Source organism: Diceros bicornis, chromosome 22 (genome assembly GCF_020826845.1).
Source record: "Diceros bicornis minor isolate mBicDic1 chromosome 22, mDicBic1.mat.cur, whole genome shotgun sequence".
NCBI classification, from domain to species: domain Eukaryota; kingdom Metazoa; phylum Chordata; class Mammalia; order Perissodactyla; family Rhinocerotidae; genus Diceros; species Diceros bicornis.
The window spans coordinates 53,324,126-53,341,663 of record NC_080761.1 but is presented as its reverse complement, the minus strand read 5'-3'; the positions used below and the strand labels follow the sequence as shown (position 1 = coordinate 53,341,663).

Here is a 17,538-nt window from a genome sequence, read left to right as displayed (position 1 = left end):
AGGGCTGGGACTGGGAGATCTGGAGGCTAACAGGTGATAAAGAGGAGGAGACATGGAAGGTGATGAGCACTAGGTTCAAATGAGCAGGGATTTTGATACAAAAGTAGAAGAATAATGGTTAGGAATGACACTGGGGAAGAAGGAGTGAGCTCTTCTCATCCTCCAGAAACTGAGGTAAGTAGGAGAAGAGAAAAGAGCAGGCTGTGAGAGGCTGTAAGCAAAGTGGTGAACTGAGAGAAGCCCACAGGTCAACTAAGAGCAGGAGCAAAGCAGAAGCAGATAAGGATAGAGGGGATTTTGTGTCCACAGAATGAGGGTCCAGACAGTCTGGGAGAACAGGGCAGTGCCAGATGCTCTCAGTACGGAATGAGAGCAAGCAGAGCCCACTCTCCAACAGCCATGGAGACGTATAGCTGGGCTGATCCTCTCTTTCCACTCCAACCAAGCTTTCATCTCTACCACTTTACTAACACTGTTCTTACCAAGATCCATAACCCTCACACTGCCAAATCCAATGGTCAATACGCAGTTCTCATCTTTCTGGACCTATCGGTAGCATCTGGCACAACTGATCACTCCCTCCTCCTTGAATTCTTTCTTTTTATTTGGCATGTAGAACATGTTTCTCTTCCTAGTTCAATTACTATTCATTCTCCATTTTCTTTGCTGGATCTCCATCTTCGAACCTTGACCCATTCAGGTATAGGAAGGCTCCATCCTCAAACTCTTCTTCTCTAACTACACCCCCACCTTAGGTGACCTCCTCTAGTCCATTAAACACCATCTTTATACTGACAATTCCCAAATTTAAATCTCTAGGCCAGATCTCTTCCCTGAACTCTATATCCAACTCCCTACTTAACATACCTATTTGGAAGTCTAATAGGCAACTAAAAATTTAACCACATTCTTTATTTTTCCTCAACAAGGAGTAGATAAAGCAAAACACACGCAAAAACCACTTTTCCAACAAGGAAAGACTAAGAAACAGTCACAGATCAGAGGAGACTAAGGAGACATACTAAATGCAATGTGGTATCCTAGAACAGAAAAGGACGTTAGTGGAAAAACTAGTGAAATCCAAATAAAGCCTGCAGTTAGTTAATACTATTGTACCAATATTAATTTCTTAGTTTTGACAAAGGATCAGAGTTGGTTATGAAAGATGTTAACATTAGAGAAAGCTGGGTGAAGCATATATGGGAATTCTCTGTCTTCTGTACTGTCTTTGCAACTTTTCTACAAATCTAAAATTATTCCAAACTAGAAAGTTTTAAAAACAAACAACACCCTCTCCTCTCCCAGGCTTTACCACTTCGGTACATGGCAATTCTATTGTTCTACACTGCTGAGGCACAAAAGCCCTGGTTGCATTCCTGACTCCTCTCATTCTCTTGCATCCAACATCCAGTTTATTTGCAAATCCTGTCAGTTTCACCTTCCAAATACATCCAAAGTCTGAGTCTCACCTCTCCCACCACTACTCCCCTAGTCCAGGTCTCCATCATCAACTACCTGAATTACTACAACAGCCTCCTAACTTGTCCCCTTGCTTCCTTAGAGCCTATTCTCTACGCAGCAGGCTGGTTGTTTTAGAATGTTAGTAAGATCACGCCAACCCTTTCCCCAAACCTTCCAGCTGCTTCTCATCTTCTTAGAACCAAATCTAAGGGCTCACATGATCCAGGCCCTGCTATTTCTCTGACCTCCTCTCCTACCGGCCTCCTCATTGCTCTCAAGGCCCCCCTCGGATTCCAATCTAAACTTGCTTCTCCCTCTGTCTGGAATGCTCTTCCCCAGAGAGCCACATGGTGCGCTTCTGCACTTCCTTCCAGTCTCTGTTCAAATACCTCCTCATCAAAGAGACCAACCTATCTAAACTAGCACCCCTGTTCCCCTGTCCTCTTAACTTGCTTTATATTACTTTTTAGCCCTTATCACCTGACATATTAAATATTTGTTTAAGTGCTTTCTGCCTGTCTTCCCTACCAGAATATAAATCCCATCAGTGCTGTATTCCCAGTACCTAGAACAGTGCTTGGCACATAGTATTTACTCAATAAATATGAATAAAGTGCTCTCCAGAATATGTGGGGATGCGCGGCCAAGAGAGATTTGTTAGGCAGAACTTTAAGATAGCCTCCAGATGCCCACCCCCTGGTGTACACATTCTGTATAATCTCCTCCCCTTTAGTATGGGTGGGCCTAATCTAATCAGGTGAGCCCTTTTAAACGAGTCAGAGAGATTTGAAGACTCTGTAGCAGATGCTTTCCTCTAGGCCTGGAAGAAGCAAACCAGCACGTGGTGGAGAGGGCCACGTGGTGGAGAAGTGCAGGTGGACTCTAGGAGCTGAGGGTGACCCCTCAGCCAACAGCCAGCAAGAAAATGGGGACCTCAATCCTATACCCATAAGGAACTAAATCCTACGAACAACCAGTGAACATGAAAGAGGACCCCAGGCCTCAGAAGAGATTGTATCCCTGGCTGAATTTCATCCTGCGAGACCCTGAGCAGAGAACTCAGCTAACCTGTACCCAGACTCCTGACCACAGAAACTGTGACATCATAAATCTGCATTATCTTAAGCCACTACAATTGTGGTAATTTGTTATGAAACAATAGGAAACTATTAACCAGCCTTAAGAATTCAAAAACAACTCTGAAAAACATGGCTTTGGTTTACACACAAGTTGAGGTCCCAAGAAAAAGGTGAAGCCAATGAGGACTAGGAGAACCATAGGCCAACATAAAAACAGGCCCCGGCAGGCAGCGGCTTCATGGGTGAGGCTGTATGTCACACTAAACTAGAGGGAGACGAGAGCGGTGAAGATACAGGAAGAAGAGCTAGCGGATTGAAGCTATTTAGCCTAGATGAAATATATACTCAGGGCAAAATGAGAAGGGTCTTCAAACACTGCAAAAAGCAGATTTGCAAGGAGGGGGAGGGAAACTGAGGAGAGGGACTAGTTGCTGTGTTGCTCCAGAGAACAGAACTTGAACCAGGGGACAGAAAGTATTTACAGGAAAGAAGTTTTCAGTTCAATGTGAGGAAGAACTTTCTATCAGTCAGAGCTGAGTACCTACTATTTCGTAAGAGCTGTGTTAGGCAATAGGGATACAAAAATGAAAAGAAAGATAACATCTCTGCTTTCAAGGAGCTTACAGACTAGCAGAGGGCACTAACACATAACACATGATGGTTTCCAGTGGTAGGTGCTATAATAGAAGTACATATATGTAAGGAAAAGACATAGCACAGGGCTGGAAAAGAGCAATGCTATCTGTAGAGGTGAGAAAAGGTTTCCTGGACATGCAAGTAAACTAGCCTTTGAAAAATGGGTAAGAATGCACCAGAGAGCTGAGTGGTAGACACTGAAGACAGAGCGAGCCACAGAAGCAACAGTATGGAAAGACAAAACCACATAGCGTCCAGGGAATAAAATGTGCTGGGGATTGAGGCAGCAGAAGATGGGGTTGTTGGGTAAGGCAGAAGCCAGAATCTGCACGTGACGAGAAAAAGTGAACAGGATTAAGCAAGGGAGTGACACAGTTCAGTATGTGTTTTAGAAAGATTGCTCCCTGATGCTGGTGTAAGAGGTGAACTGAGAGAGAGAAACTGGAGATGGCAAGATTAGTTAGAACTCCTGCAGATGAGCAGACAAGAGATGATGCAGGCTGGCACCAGGAGGGGCAGTGGAGACGTTACCATCCCCTACTCGGGCTTTCACAATTCAAAAAAAATTCTTGTAACCAAACATCCACAAAACACATATCTGCATTTTTTAAAACTCTTACTAAATTTCTTATTTGTTAAGACGAAAATTCCTTCTTTGTATTTGCTTATGATACATAAAAACTAAGTAAGTGGTTACCAACTGGGGAGGGGAGCAGGTGGTGGCAGGACCCAGGAAGTCGATGAACAGGATAGAAAGAGACCATTCACTCACTCTGTACCTTTTTATACTTTCTAAAGGGTTTCGAAATTGTGTGAATATATTACCTATTCAAAAATTAAAATCAAAAAACCAAAATAAAACATTCCCACCCATCTAGTAGACTTACCTGTGTGCGTTTCCACGTTCTTCAGCACGTGGTTCTGTTTGCCTCGGGGGAAAGATGCTACTTGAGGCTCCTGCCTCCTTACAGTGCATTTCTCTCGGTCAACCCTTCTGGAAGACTTGCTGACGACTGCCAAGTTCCCATTGTCACAGGCAGATTTTGCTGGTCTTTCGTTGAGATTATCCTTTGGAATGGGGGCCATGCTGTTTCTGGGTCCTGCATTTGTATGTCGCTGGCCATCTTGTTTTGGCGGATTCCTGCCTGGTCGTGGCCTGGCCCCCTCCACTTCCCAAGGAGGCCTCTTCTGTGGGTATCTTCTCTGCTCGTTGCGTCTGGCCCCATACCCGTCCAATACTCCTTTTCTAACGGATGTATCCGAAGAGTCAGGGGGGCTGACCCCCACGGGTTTGGTATTCTCAGGTCCGCCATCCTCGGGTTTTGGAGTCATTCTGTTACCCCACTCACCTTTGAGTTTCCCCTTCACTTTTGGTCCTCTACCATGGCTGTATACAAATTGGGTTGCTTTTTTGGGTTTTGCTCCCCTGGGATCTGCGCCAACAATTTCCTTCTCACTCTCAGCAGGGCTGTGCTCTCTGGGGTTTGTCCCACTCTCTGACCCGGCCACGCTCTCTAGGATGGCTGCATCTGAGGCCTGCTCAGTGAGACTCTGTGCTCTCTTGACTCTGACATGCTGCTTTTCACTCTTCACCTTCTGCCAGGGTTGACTCTGAAGGCCATGGCTCTTGAGTGATTTATGAGAAGCAGAGGACTGGAGAGAAGTCTGTTGACTCTTAGGTTTGCTTCCTGAAGGATGATAACCGTGCTGATGAACAGCAGAGATGTCATCATAAGGGATCTGCCTGGAAAGCTGACAGGGAGGTGGTGAACTGTAATTTCTTCTACCAACCCTATTAGAGTCTAGTCTCCTTTGACTCCCACAATTTAGACCAGAATTTTTTCTCTCCTGAGGAATGAACTCAGCAGCGTCCGTACTGAATTTAAAAGTACCTAGGACATAAGAAATAGACATGCCAGTAAAGAAATTAATCAGCCAGCCAGGAAGCCCAGAAGACTCTAAGCCATATCTGAAAGCCATTTTCCTAAGGACTTCGTATAAAACAGACTCTTAGTAAGGCCTATGTTTCCCGTGAAAGTGATGGGTTCAAGGTGCCTGTGGGAGACTGATCATCCCATGTCCAGGAAGGAGCCTCACCAACAGCCACTGCTGAGAGTTGCTAAGTAAGGTGCTCACCTGGGCCACCAGGCATTATTTATACATGCATTTACTTTATCAAAAAATTTAAGGTCGGCAAACAGTTCAGGGGTGAGACATCAATCAGCAGGTTCCATGTGGTCTTTCAAAACTCTAAGGTAGCATTGTGTAACAGCAAGTCAACAGGCTTTGGAGTCAGCCAAAAGCACTTTAAAGTCCGGCCCTCCAACTTTCAGTATGAGCTTAGGGATGACCCTTGATTGCTTTTTAGCCTTGGTTTCCTCATCCATGACAGAAGATGATAATACTATTCCAAGGGTTATTGAGAAATTTAAGTAAGATTTCATCTAGTGCTTAGTGTAGTGAGTACATTAGTTCCTATCTCTTCCCCTCAGGAAAATATTTTAGTTTTTCCACACATAACTTCTATAATATGGTCCAGAATCCCACAGTCTCAAAAATTAAGCATATGCCCCTTCAACCCACTAATTTTTTCCCCGCAGATGCTTCTTTGTGTAGTCAACTCAGTCCCTACAGGCCAAAGATGAAAGGATTTGCCTATGAACACAAAACTAGTTAGCAGCAAAGTCAGAACTAGACGTAGCAAATAGAATATACTATGAATCAACAGGGCGTGGAAGACACGGGTGTAAGTCCCTGCCCATCACTTATAGTGTCTTTATGGAAGTTACTGAATCTCAGTTTTCTTATATGTATTGGAGATGGTAACAATCCCTACATCAAAGAGTTGCTTTGAAGAGTACAGCAAGTTAGTAACATGTGTAAAGCGGTTAAAATGGTGCTTTATTATTGCTGTTAGGACTACAAACTATCTGAAACATGCAGACCCGACCACAGATGGGTGCAGCGCAGAGCCTGTGGGTTTCAGGTTTAACAATAAGCCCTAACATTTATTAGTACTGAGTATGTGCCAGGCACTATTCTAAGCACTTTGCATGTGTTAACTCCCTTAATCCTTACATTTCTGATGAGAAAACTGAGACAGAGAGAGAGTAAACAGCTTGCCCAAGGCCACAGGGATATTCCAAAGCAGATTCAGGTTTCCACCCCAGGCTATGTGGCCCTCAAGAACATGCTCTTACACTATGTTACACTTTCAGAGGTTGGGCAGCGGTACATATACTTAAGAACTGAACAAGATCATAAAGGTCATAGGGTAACCTCTCACTCAACCCAGCGTTTGTCCTGAAAGCTTTCACACCGGCAGAATTCTGGGGATGGGGTAGAGGGGCTTACAAAATGGCAAGAGGATTAGACAAATTCAAAAGATGGCAGAGAAGGTGTTCCAGAAACATAAAAGATAACTTAAGGGTGGGAATGGGCAGATCAGACCAAGCCGGTGTTGTGTAGTCCTCTTATGCTTGAAGAAGCAAGGTTGGAGAGAGAGGTAGAAAAAAGGTCAGTAAAGTTCTCCAGAATAGCCTGGGAAAGGATGGGAAGAGAGTGTTGCATGTTAAGCAGTAAGGAGTTGATCGACTACAGAGTCCAGATAGGCAGCACCTGTTCATACACAGTGTATGTTCCACTAGATGTGAGGAAGTAGGCAAAGCCCTAAGAAAGACACTTAAGAGACGTGAGGAAGGGAAAAAGGGCACATGAAGCAGGAAACTGGACCTCGGACACAAAGATCTGAGACACCTTTTTTTTCACTATTTTAAGTAGCTGGAAGTTACTCAGTAAATAGGATGTCTCATCACCAAGGGTTGGCTATAGTACAAGTGGCATCCTAGATCCAAGGTAACAGGGCAGCACAGTAGGTGTCCAACAGGTTGGTGGAGCAGAGTAAGGGGGAATCCAACTGTAGATTATGAAGTCCAGAGACAAAGTTGGCAGCGGAGAGTCTGCCCACGGGCAGAAAGATAATCCTGGACTGGGCTCTGTTTGAGGACAGGAGCGGGCAAAAGAACTAAACCTTGAGTGGGGATGGAGGTGTGGACTAGAGATAATGCTGAAGTAAGAACATGGAACAGGAATTAAGGCAAAAGCAAACTAAGGCACATGAGAGGCAGTAGGGAGGTTACTGGACTAGGGGACTTTGCTTCAGTAGATGGGGAGGAGATTATAACCTGGGGAAAACTCCAGAGGCCTAAACTATGACTCATGACTCACAACTAGCCCCACCCAACTGAAGGGTGTACAAATGGGCCAGAGGTGAGCCTGAGGATGGGGAGACCAACGGATCCAATTTACAGGATCTGGGAAAAGAATGAGTGGGAGAATAACAAAACACCAGCCTTGGGGCCGGCCCGGTGGCGCAAGCAGTTAGGTGCGCGCGCTCCGCTGCGGCGGCCCGGGGTTCGCTGGTTCGGGTCCGGGCGCGCAGCGACGCACTGCTTGGCAAGCCATGCTGTGGCGGTGTCCCATATAAAGTGGAGGAAGATGGGCACAGATGTTAGCCCAGGGCCGTCTTCCTCAGCAAAAAAAAGCGGAGGATTGGCGGATGTTAGCACAGGGCTGATCTCCTCAGAAAAAAAACACAAAAAAACAAAAAAAAACCCACCAGCCTCAAAAGGTTCCCACCCCCCAACATGACTTAATACCTAAGTCAGGACTAGGGTACACCAATGCAGTGTGTTTTCCAACTGTTTTGACTGAAACTCACAATAAAAACATTTTACCTTCCACCCAGTACACAAATACTTATATACTCTTCTTGGTGCTCCAACAGCTAGTAGGTAGCAGAACTAAGACTCAAATCAATGACCGTTTACAAACCTCATGCTGCAGATTGCTGCCCTGTTTTTCAGAAAGAATGGGTCCTGAAATCAAACCAATGTGGTGGGCTGTGACAAGTATTTTTTCAAACAAAATAGAAAATAGAGCGTTCTGCAGATAGTAAGGAAAACCACGGCCTCCTGAAACTTTTGGTTCGCTTTTATATGTATGCACGTGTACACTGAGGTCGTGATGTAAAATGTTCCTTTTTGGTCGCTGTCCAAAAAGTTTGGAAAACAAAGATCTCAGGTGCACCCTGAAGGAAATGGAAATGGATGTTATATTAACAGCCAAATGAGGCTGTCTCTACACATAGACAGCCCCGGGAGGGGAAGTGAGCTAACAATTATGGAACAGGTACAGCACAGGGCGGGAGCGTTCGCAGGAACTAACTTCTTTATTGCTAACTGACACGAGGAAAATGAGACTCAGTCACACCGCGAGCTTGCGGCAGGCGAAGGCTGGAAACCACGGCGCCCGCGCCGCTGCCCCGAGAGGCCCGAATACACCTCCAGCACAGCGCGCACGCCCGCCACGCGTCGGGAGCCAGACACCGTCACGGGCAGCGACCCGGCCGACGCCCGCCTGTCCCAGATCGGAGCGGCCGCTGCCCCAGCAGGGCCGGGATGAGCCCTGGAGGGGCGGGGACAAACACGCTCTCCTTAGAAACCCAGCCGCGGGGCTTCACGACCCAGTCGGGGATGGTCGCGATCTCGGTATGCACGACGCGCGTGGCTTGGCCCTTCCGAGCCACTATCCCCAGCCCTAGAATGCGCCACTCTCGCGATATGAATGGCCGGGGCCCTAGGACTCGTCACGGACCCAATTTCCGCTCCCTGCGAGGGGCCCAATCCGCGCGGGCCAGGACGGTACCTGAGACGGGAGGCGCCTCCGCCATCCCGTGCCGCAACACCTAAAGCGAGCCCTGCAGCCCAACGAGCGCTGTCACCCGGTCACGTGCCCCGGACTTCCGGCGCCGCGAGAATATTCGCAAGTGCGCGCCCCGTAGACGCGCCACGGAGGTTGCGCGGCCTGAGTCAACTGTGCAGTGCGTCCGTGACGTCAGACAGACGCGCCAGGCGCCGGGCTGAAGGAGGAGACTAGTGGCTGTCGGTGGCAAGGATCGCGAGGGAGAGAGGGGGGCAGGACGAACACGGACTTGCGTAATCATTGTTTTCCTCTTTGAGGGTCACTGTCCTCTCCTGCTACCTTGCCCTTTTGCCCTGCCACCCAACAAACTTCACCTCGTCTTCTGACATTATCGCCTTCCTAGAGTAGTTCAGGCTTGGGGTTTAAAAAAAAGAAACAAAACCCACCTAGGTAGTCAAAAGGCAAACTGGGAAAAAATATGTGCAAAACAAACGATTCAGGGGTAATATACAAAGAGCTCTTACAAATCGGTTAGAAAACGATAAGCCATATATTAGGAAAGGACTTGAACGGGCAGATGACAATAAAACAAACACAGATGGACACTGAACATGAGGTGGGAAGTTTGGAGGCACTAAGTTTTAAAGTACAAAATTTTAAACGAATGTGTGGAGTTTTTGTTTTGTTGTTGTATTACTAAATAGAACACAACGTTTAAGTGTGAAGTATCTGCATTTGTAAAGTAATTCACTGGTCCAGGCTTCCCCAAGAACAGGAATAGATTCATTCATTCACGTATGTTTTAATGCATCCTCTGTCTTAGGCGTTGCTTTAAGTGCTGGAGGTTAATAGGGAAAAAGACAAACATGGTCCCTGCCCTCATGAAGTGCATTGTCTAGTAGGAGATATAAATTAAGTAATTTATATTTACAAATTAATAGTTTGTAAAATAATTACAAAGTATGTTAGTGTTATGAAAGAAAGAAGCAGGGTTACAGTGACAGAGACTTACTAGGATCTGCTCCAGAAAAGATGGCCAGGCTTCCTTGAGTAGAACGAAAGATGAGAAGGAGCAAGCTATGTAGAGATTCAGAGGGAATAGCATGTGCAAAGGCTATGGGGAAGGAAAGAGCTTGAAGTGTTCAAGGTATTGAAATATTTGCTGGAGAATAGTGAGCAAGGAGAGTGGCACAGCGTGAAATTGGAGCGGTAGGTAAGGAGATCATGCAGATCACCTGCAGGCAGTGAGAATGGATTTTATTCCAAGAGCAATAGGAAGTTGTTGAAAGGTTCTAAGCAAAGGAGAGGTATCTGATTTACACTTAAATATTTCTCTTGCTCCCAGGGGAAGAGTGCATTGTGGGGGAACAAGAATAGAAGTGGGCAGACAAATTACACTCTTGTATTGCACTCATGCAGAAGATGATGGTGACCTTGCACTAGAGTGACAGCAAAATGTGATGGAGAGAAGAGACAGATCTGAGGTATGTTTAAGTGTGGAAATTAATAAAAGAAACCTTAACTAAATTGGAGTTGGAAAGGCTTGTAGGGGGAGCTCTCATGCCCTATCATACTTTGTCAATTACACCAACCAGGAAGAGAAACATTCTTGCATCTTGGACAGGAAGTAAAACTACTTTACTACTGAAGGAGGATTTCTCTCCCCACCCTGCAACAGCCCAGCCAATGAGAAATGCCACAGCTCAGCCAATGAGAAGCTGTTGCTGCGCTGAACTTTTCCTAATGGACTTTCCCTTAGAAGAGCAGCTCCCTCATCCCCCTTTTTCTCTATAAAGGCAGCTCCCCTCCTTTGTTTTCTAGATTTGCCTATGGTTTGCCATAGCGTGCACACCCCGAATTGCAGTTTTTTTGGCTATTCCCGAATAAACTAATTTTGAGGATAAAATAACAGGCAAATTTGCTTTTTAAGTTGACATGAGATAAAATCATTATCCAGCTTCCAAACTTTTTCCAAACCAACAGGGATGATGTGATATCTCATTGTTTCAATTTGCATTTCTCTGATTACTAATGAATCTGAACGTTTCTTAATGAACTTTTGAGTTTCCTCTTTTTAAATTGCTTATTCACATCCATTGCCCCTTTTTCTATTGAGGCTGGTCTACTTTTCTTGCTGATGGTTTCTTGTATATTGTAGATATCAATTCCTTGTCAGTTTTAGACATTTCAATTGTCTTCTATTCCATGAAGACTATTAATTTTGTCCTTTATTGAACAGAAATCTTTAATTTTGACAGATCAGTTCATCAAACAAACCTTATTGTCACCTTGAGAAATTACTAGATGTATCAGTCTGGGTCCAATCAGGAGAGAGAAACCATACAGTAATTTGTACAGGGAAGGTTTTATTTATTTAAAGACTTATTAACTATAACAGGAGATTGGAGTAATAAGAGATTGAGAGAACTCTAAAACACAGGATGAGTGACATAAGGAACAGCCACTACCTCTAGGGTTGAGATAAAGTATCCAATGAAGATCACCCCAGAGCAGAGGTGCAGACCTTGCTAGAGAGGACGTGCCTGTGGCTCACTAGATGGTAGGGAAGCCACTGTGGTGCTGCACTGGTGGAAGATGCCAGAAGTCTACATTGTAGTGTGCTAGGGAAAGCCATTCACAGGGAGGTATCTCACAAGAGGCACTCTACCACAAACCACCTGAGGGGGGTGCCAGGAGACGTTTCTGGCTCCTGGCCACCATACAATGAAAAAGCCAGGTGCTGAAGAAGCCTTGTGCATTGCGGGAGCCAGACACTGGAGAAGCTGCCCACAGCACAGAAGCCTGCCTAACCGAAACACTAGAAACAGGAAACCAACCCCTTTCCTCCTGCAATGTCTCTCGGGTGTCCTCTCCCAACAGAGCTTAATACCTGCCAGCTGGTAAAGGATAAATATTAAAAGGGCCCAAATCCATTTCAAAGAGCAGGCAAAAAGGATAAATTTGGAACTGAAAGGCAATAATCCATAACTGGCACACTAGGGAACCTACTCACTATTTTCAAAACTTGTAAATAAATGGAAGGAAGCAAGCATTTATTCCTGCCTTTCTATACAAACAGTACTTCCCACAACATACCAAAACTTTGACAAGAAATGAAAGCATGCTCAGATGGAAATTTATAGCTGTAAATACTTATATTTAAAAAGTTCAGACAATGGAATATTATTCAGTGCTAAAAACATTGAGCTATCAAGGCATGAAAAACACACGGAGGAAACTTAAATGCGTATTACTAAGTGAAAGAAGCCAATCTGAAAAGGCTACATACCGTATGACTGTAACTATATGACATTCTGGAAAAGGAAAACGGGAGGCAGTAAAAAGATCAGTGGTTGTCAGGGTTTAGGAGGAAGGGCGGCATGAAAAGGCAGAGCACAAAGGATTTTTAGGGTAGTGAAACTATTCTGTGTGATACTATAATGGTGGATACATCGTCAAAACCCATAGAATGTACAACAACAAAAGTAAACTCTAAGGTAAACTATGGGCTTTGGGTGATAATGATGTGTCAGTGTAAGTTCATGGATTGTAACAAATGTACCATTCTATAGTCGGGGAGGCTGTGCTTGTGTGGCGACAGAGTGTAAATGGGAACTCTCTATACTTTCTGCTCAACTCTGTTGTGAACCTAAAACTGCTCTAAAAAATAAAGTTTATTAATTAAAAAAAATAGATCTCAAATTAACAGCCTAAACTTCTACCTTAAGAAACTAGAAAAAAGAAGAGCAAACTAAACCAAAACAAGTAGAAGGAAAGAAATAATAAAGGTTAGAGCAGAATGAACTGAAAAATAGAAAAATAGAGAAAAATCAACAAAACAAAGTTGGTTCATTAAACAAAATTGACCAACTTTTAACTAGAGTGACCAAGTAAAAAAAAAAGAGAGGAAACTCAAATTACTAAGATTAGGAATGAGAAAGGGAACATCACTACCAACTTTACAGAAATAAAAAGGATCATAAGGGAATACTATGAACAACTGTATGCCAACAAATTAGATCACCTAGATGAAAGGGACAAATTCCTAGAAATACACGAACTACCAAAATGGACTCAAGAATAAATAGAAAATCTGAATAGACCTATAACAAGAGATTGAATTAGTAATAAAAAAGTTTCCCACAAAGCCCAGACCTGGATGGCTTCACTGGTGAACTCTACCAAATGTTCAAAGAATTGACACTAGTCCTTCACAAACTCTTCAAAAAAAAAATAAAACAAGAGGAGAGAAGACTTCCCAATGCCTCCTCTGGATGAAAACTCTGCCTTAGGGCAATCATTGCCTGTCTCTTCATTGCAGAAATTGATGGTAACAGCCCAGATTGCTTATCCATGAAAACAGGTTCAGACTGATCCAGCACCCTAGAGCAGCGGTTCTTAACTTCAGCTACACATAAGGACTACTTGGGGAGCTTTTAAGAATCCAAGTGCCCACAATGTATTCAGATATATTATAGCAGAATCTATGGGGGTAGGACCCAGGCAGCAATAAAACAAACAAAACCTCTCTAGGTGATGTAACTGTAAGAAAATATAAAAGGAAAGCTAAGGGATACGGATAATAGAGGTAGAAGTGCCAAACTTGTACTCTCTATTGGGTCATCCCAACCTCCTCCAACCTTGCTAAACCTTCAGGGCTGATAGATCGCAACCTAAGGAGACCACCTGCACTCAATTCTGCTTCTCTCTAAGGGTTAACGGGGCAGATACTGACCAGGGGTGCTGTCTGGAGGCAGCCATGGGAGTGATCATCAGGTGATGTGGTGCCCAGGGCTCTCTACCAGAGGACTCTTCACTATCTTTAAATTCACTGGGATTGACACAGACCAGGGCCTGGCTTTTGGTCCCTTCCCAGTACAGCAAGAATTAGCAGAATGACGGTGTTAAGGAAGCACCAGGGAGGGGAAGCTGTGTGAGCAGAGGCAGAGAATCAGGACTGTGTGGTGGATGTGTGGGAACCGGAAGCAATTATGAGGGCATACAACTGAAAAGTGGGACATGGCACGGAGAGAGGCTGCAGAGAAATTTTTCAAGACTCTTACTGGCAAGTGACAGGAACCCAACTCCAACTAGTTTAAGCAGAAAAGGGGATTTCGTGGCAGAATTCTCAGATAGCTCACTGAATTAAAGGAAGAGTTGCAGAGACTTGGAGCACTCTGGGAATCTCAGGGATCAGAACAGGGCTTAGTGCCATGAAGATTCTTTTACTCTGCCTCTCATCTTGGCTCCTCTCTGGCCTCAATATCTCAAGCTTCTCATACTGACAAAAAGGTAAAAAAAAAAAAAAAGCATTTCCCCTAGTTTACATTTAGAAAATCTGAGGGATGTACTTTAATAGGCACAGCCTGGTCACAAGCCCCCCTCCCATAACTTGGAAGAGTAAGGGTAGGGCTACTCTAATTGGTATTTTTCCAATAATCACATGGTTAGAATGGGGGAGACAGTTTTCTAAAAGAAAGAGAAAAGATTAAGCCATAAACTATTACAGAGAGGCGGGTGCCAAGTCATAGGCAGCTTTTTATGTCCTGCTGGAGGTGTCAGGGCACCATGAAAGACTTTAAGTAAGGGAATGGCATGGTCAGACTTTATTTCAGAAAGGTAAGTACAGGGCTGGTCTGGTGGTGCAGTGGTTAAGTTTGCATGCTCTGCTTCAGTGGCCCGGGGTTCGCAGGTTTGGATCCCAGGTGCGGACCTACACACCGCTCATCAAGCCAGGCTGTGGCGGCGACCCATATACAAAGTAGAGGAAGATTAGCACAGATGTTAGCTCAGGGCCACTCTTCCTCAAGCAAAAAGAGGAAGATTGGCAACAGATGTTAGCTCAAGGCCAGTCTTCCTCACCAAAAAAAAAAAAAAAAAGGTAAGCACAGCTGTATGTGATGGATGAACTCAAGGAAGTAAAACTATGCAAGAAGAGAAAGCAAATAATTTATTCCAAAAGGCTAGGTGAGGGATTTCTAGGCCAAGGAGAGTCGAGAGAGGAAAAGAGAGGAGGGGTCAGATTTGAGAAACACTTAGGGGTTAAACGCAGGGTGTAATGATTGATTGCATCTGTAGGGTGAGGCAAAATAGGCATCGAGGACAACTCAAGAGCTTTCAGTTTTGAATGATGGAGGATAACGGTTCCATTAGCTGAGACAGAAACAGGAGGAGGAGATTCAGGTCTGGGGGAAAGGTAATGGTTGTCTTGGCCATGTGAAGTATTTGTGGGTTTCTGGAGCATCCAAATAATTGTCAGGCAAACAGCTGGATATAAATAGGATTCTGAAACTCAAGGGCAAGATCAGGGATCAAAGTATAGATTTAGGAGTCAGCAGTCAAAGCCATGAGAATAGCTGAGATCACTCAATATAAATGAGCAGGGAAAGAAGTCTGGTGAATAAAGGCTAGAATCCTGAGGAACACTAACATTACAGGGTTGGAGAGAGCAGAACTTCAGAAAGGAGTCTCAGAGGGAATAGTCAGAGGAACAGGAGAACCAGAGAGTCTTGTCACAAAAGCCAACGGAGTAGAGATTTTGGTGGAATGATTCCTCACTGGTATCCAACGCACCAAAGAGGTCTAGCTGGAGGACTAAATGTCACCCATTAAAACTGGCAACACAGGGCCGGCCCCATGGCTTAGCGGTTAAGTGTGGGCGCTCCGCTGCTGGCGGACCGGGTTCAGATCCCGGGCGCGCACCGACACACTGCTTCTCTGGCCATGCTGAGGCCGCGTCCCACATACAGCAACTAGAAGGATGTGCAGCTATAACATACAACTATCTACTGGGGCTTTTGGGGGAAAAAAATAAATAAAAATTATAAAAAAAACCCCCAAAACTGGCAACATATGGGTCACTGATAACATTTGGCAAGGTAAGAAATAAGGCAGGAATGTTTGCTGACAGTGAACACCAAGATAAGGAGCTTAATTTGGATGTTGGATTTTAGGTAATGGTAGGACATTTAATTGGGAACGCCCAGAATTAAAAATAAGAATAAGAGGTCTCGGCTAGTGAGTTATTTTGAGCCATTAGTGCATAGGTAATAGTTAAAATCATGGGTGCGAGACATCTCAAGGAGAGTATGAAAGGTGAAAAGAAGTCCAAGATTGGAACTATAAAGGAAGAAATATTTAAAGAGCTGAGTAAGAACTTATAGGGAAGCCAAGGAAGGTTTCAAGAAGGTAATGATGAATAGTAGGATGTTTGCTCCCAGTGGAAGGCTTCTTGGGAGGGTGCGATTATTGGGGGTGAGAGAGGGTTACACACTTGTCTCATCCCCAGCTATTAACTAGACGGGGAGGTTTTGTTTTTTGGTGAGGAAGATTAGCCCTGAGCTAACATCCATGCCCATCTTCCTCTACTTTATATGTGGGACGCCTGCCACAGTATGGCTTGATAAGCAGTGCGTAGGTCCACGTCCAGGATCCAAACCTGTGAACCCCAGACCACCAAAGTGGAGTATGCGAACTTAACCACTACGCCACTGGGTTGGCCCCTAGACAGGCAGGTGTTTTTTTTTTTTTTTTTGAGAGGAAAATCAGCCCTGAGCTAACATCTGATGCCAATCCTCCTCTTTTTGCCAAGGAAGATTGGCCCTGGGCTAACATCCGTGCCCATCTTCCTCCACTTTATATGGGACACTGCCATAGCATGGCTTGACAAGTGGTCCATTGGTGTGTGCCCCGGATCCGAAGCTGCAAACCCTCGGGCCACCAAAGCTAAGCACGTGCACTTAACTGCTACCCCACCGGGCCGGCCCCCAGACAGGGAGGTTTTATTATTTTTCTTGTGAGGAAGATCAGCCCTGAGCTAACATCCACGCTAATCCTCCTCTTTTTGCTGAGGAAGACTGGCTCTGAGCTAACATCTATTGCCAATCCTCCTCGTTTTTTTTCCCCCAAAGCCCCAGTAGACAGTTGTATGTCATAGTTGCACATCCTTCTAGCTGCTGTATGTGGGATGCCGCCTCAGCATGGCCAGAGAAGTGGTGTGTCGGTGTGCACCCGGGGGATCCGAAGCCGGGCTGCCAGCAGCGGAGCGCGCGCACTTAACCGCTAAGCCACAGGGCCGGCCCCAGGGAAGTTTTGAGGAGAGGATTGTGATTGTTCGCAGTATCCCCTGGGCTGGTATAGAGACTCTACAGAGCTGGAGTTCAATAAATGTTTATTGATTTGCTGACACATGAAAGGCTGGTGCATGTGGCACTGTGAGGCACCCAGCAAGGCTGGGGGAAGGAACGCCGTTGGGAAGAGGCTGAGTAAGGAAGGGAGGATCACTGAAGATCCTGAAATCAGGCCAGAATCTGGACTTGCTCTAGCACTCCAGGCACCTCCCAAGCAAAGAATGAAGGCCCCACTTTTTTATTGTTAATAATCCCTCACATGAGAAGAGCACGTTGCAGTTAACAAAGTACTCACGACAATTACCTCAATTACTCCTCACAAAAGCTTTGTGAGGTAAGTACGGTTTTACTAATAAGGCAATGGAAGTTTAGAGAAGTGAGCAGGCTACTCAGTAGTTAGTTATTAGATGGCAGACCTAGGGCCCAAGCCTGCAGTGTTCCTTGCTCTTTCCTCTATACCACAATGCTACCAGTTAAATTTGATTTCTGTAGTGGAGATTTTAGGCTGAAGTGATATTAGTAAAATTAAA

At 45.0% G+C, this 17,538-nt stretch overlaps 1 protein-coding gene across 2 annotated transcripts in view; it reads right to left on the bottom strand.

The window, feature by feature from the left end:
• The window catches only part of NFX1 (nuclear transcription factor, X-box binding 1), a 63,982-nt gene extending 54,999 nt beyond the window's left edge, over positions 1 to 8,983 (bottom strand). For both annotated transcript variants that reach the window (XM_058565963.1, XM_058565964.1), the window contains exons 1-2: positions 8,883 to 8,983; positions 4,064 to 5,068 (exon numbers count right to left, since the gene is read on the bottom strand). In XM_058565963.1, coding sequence (XP_058421946.1) covers positions 4,064 to 5,068; positions 8,883 to 8,907 — 1,030 coding nt within the window. In that variant the 5' untranslated portion in view covers positions 8,908 to 8,983. The remainder of the gene's footprint in view (positions 1 to 4,063; positions 5,069 to 8,882) is intronic.
• Positions 8,984 to 17,538: the final 8,555 nt, after the last annotated feature.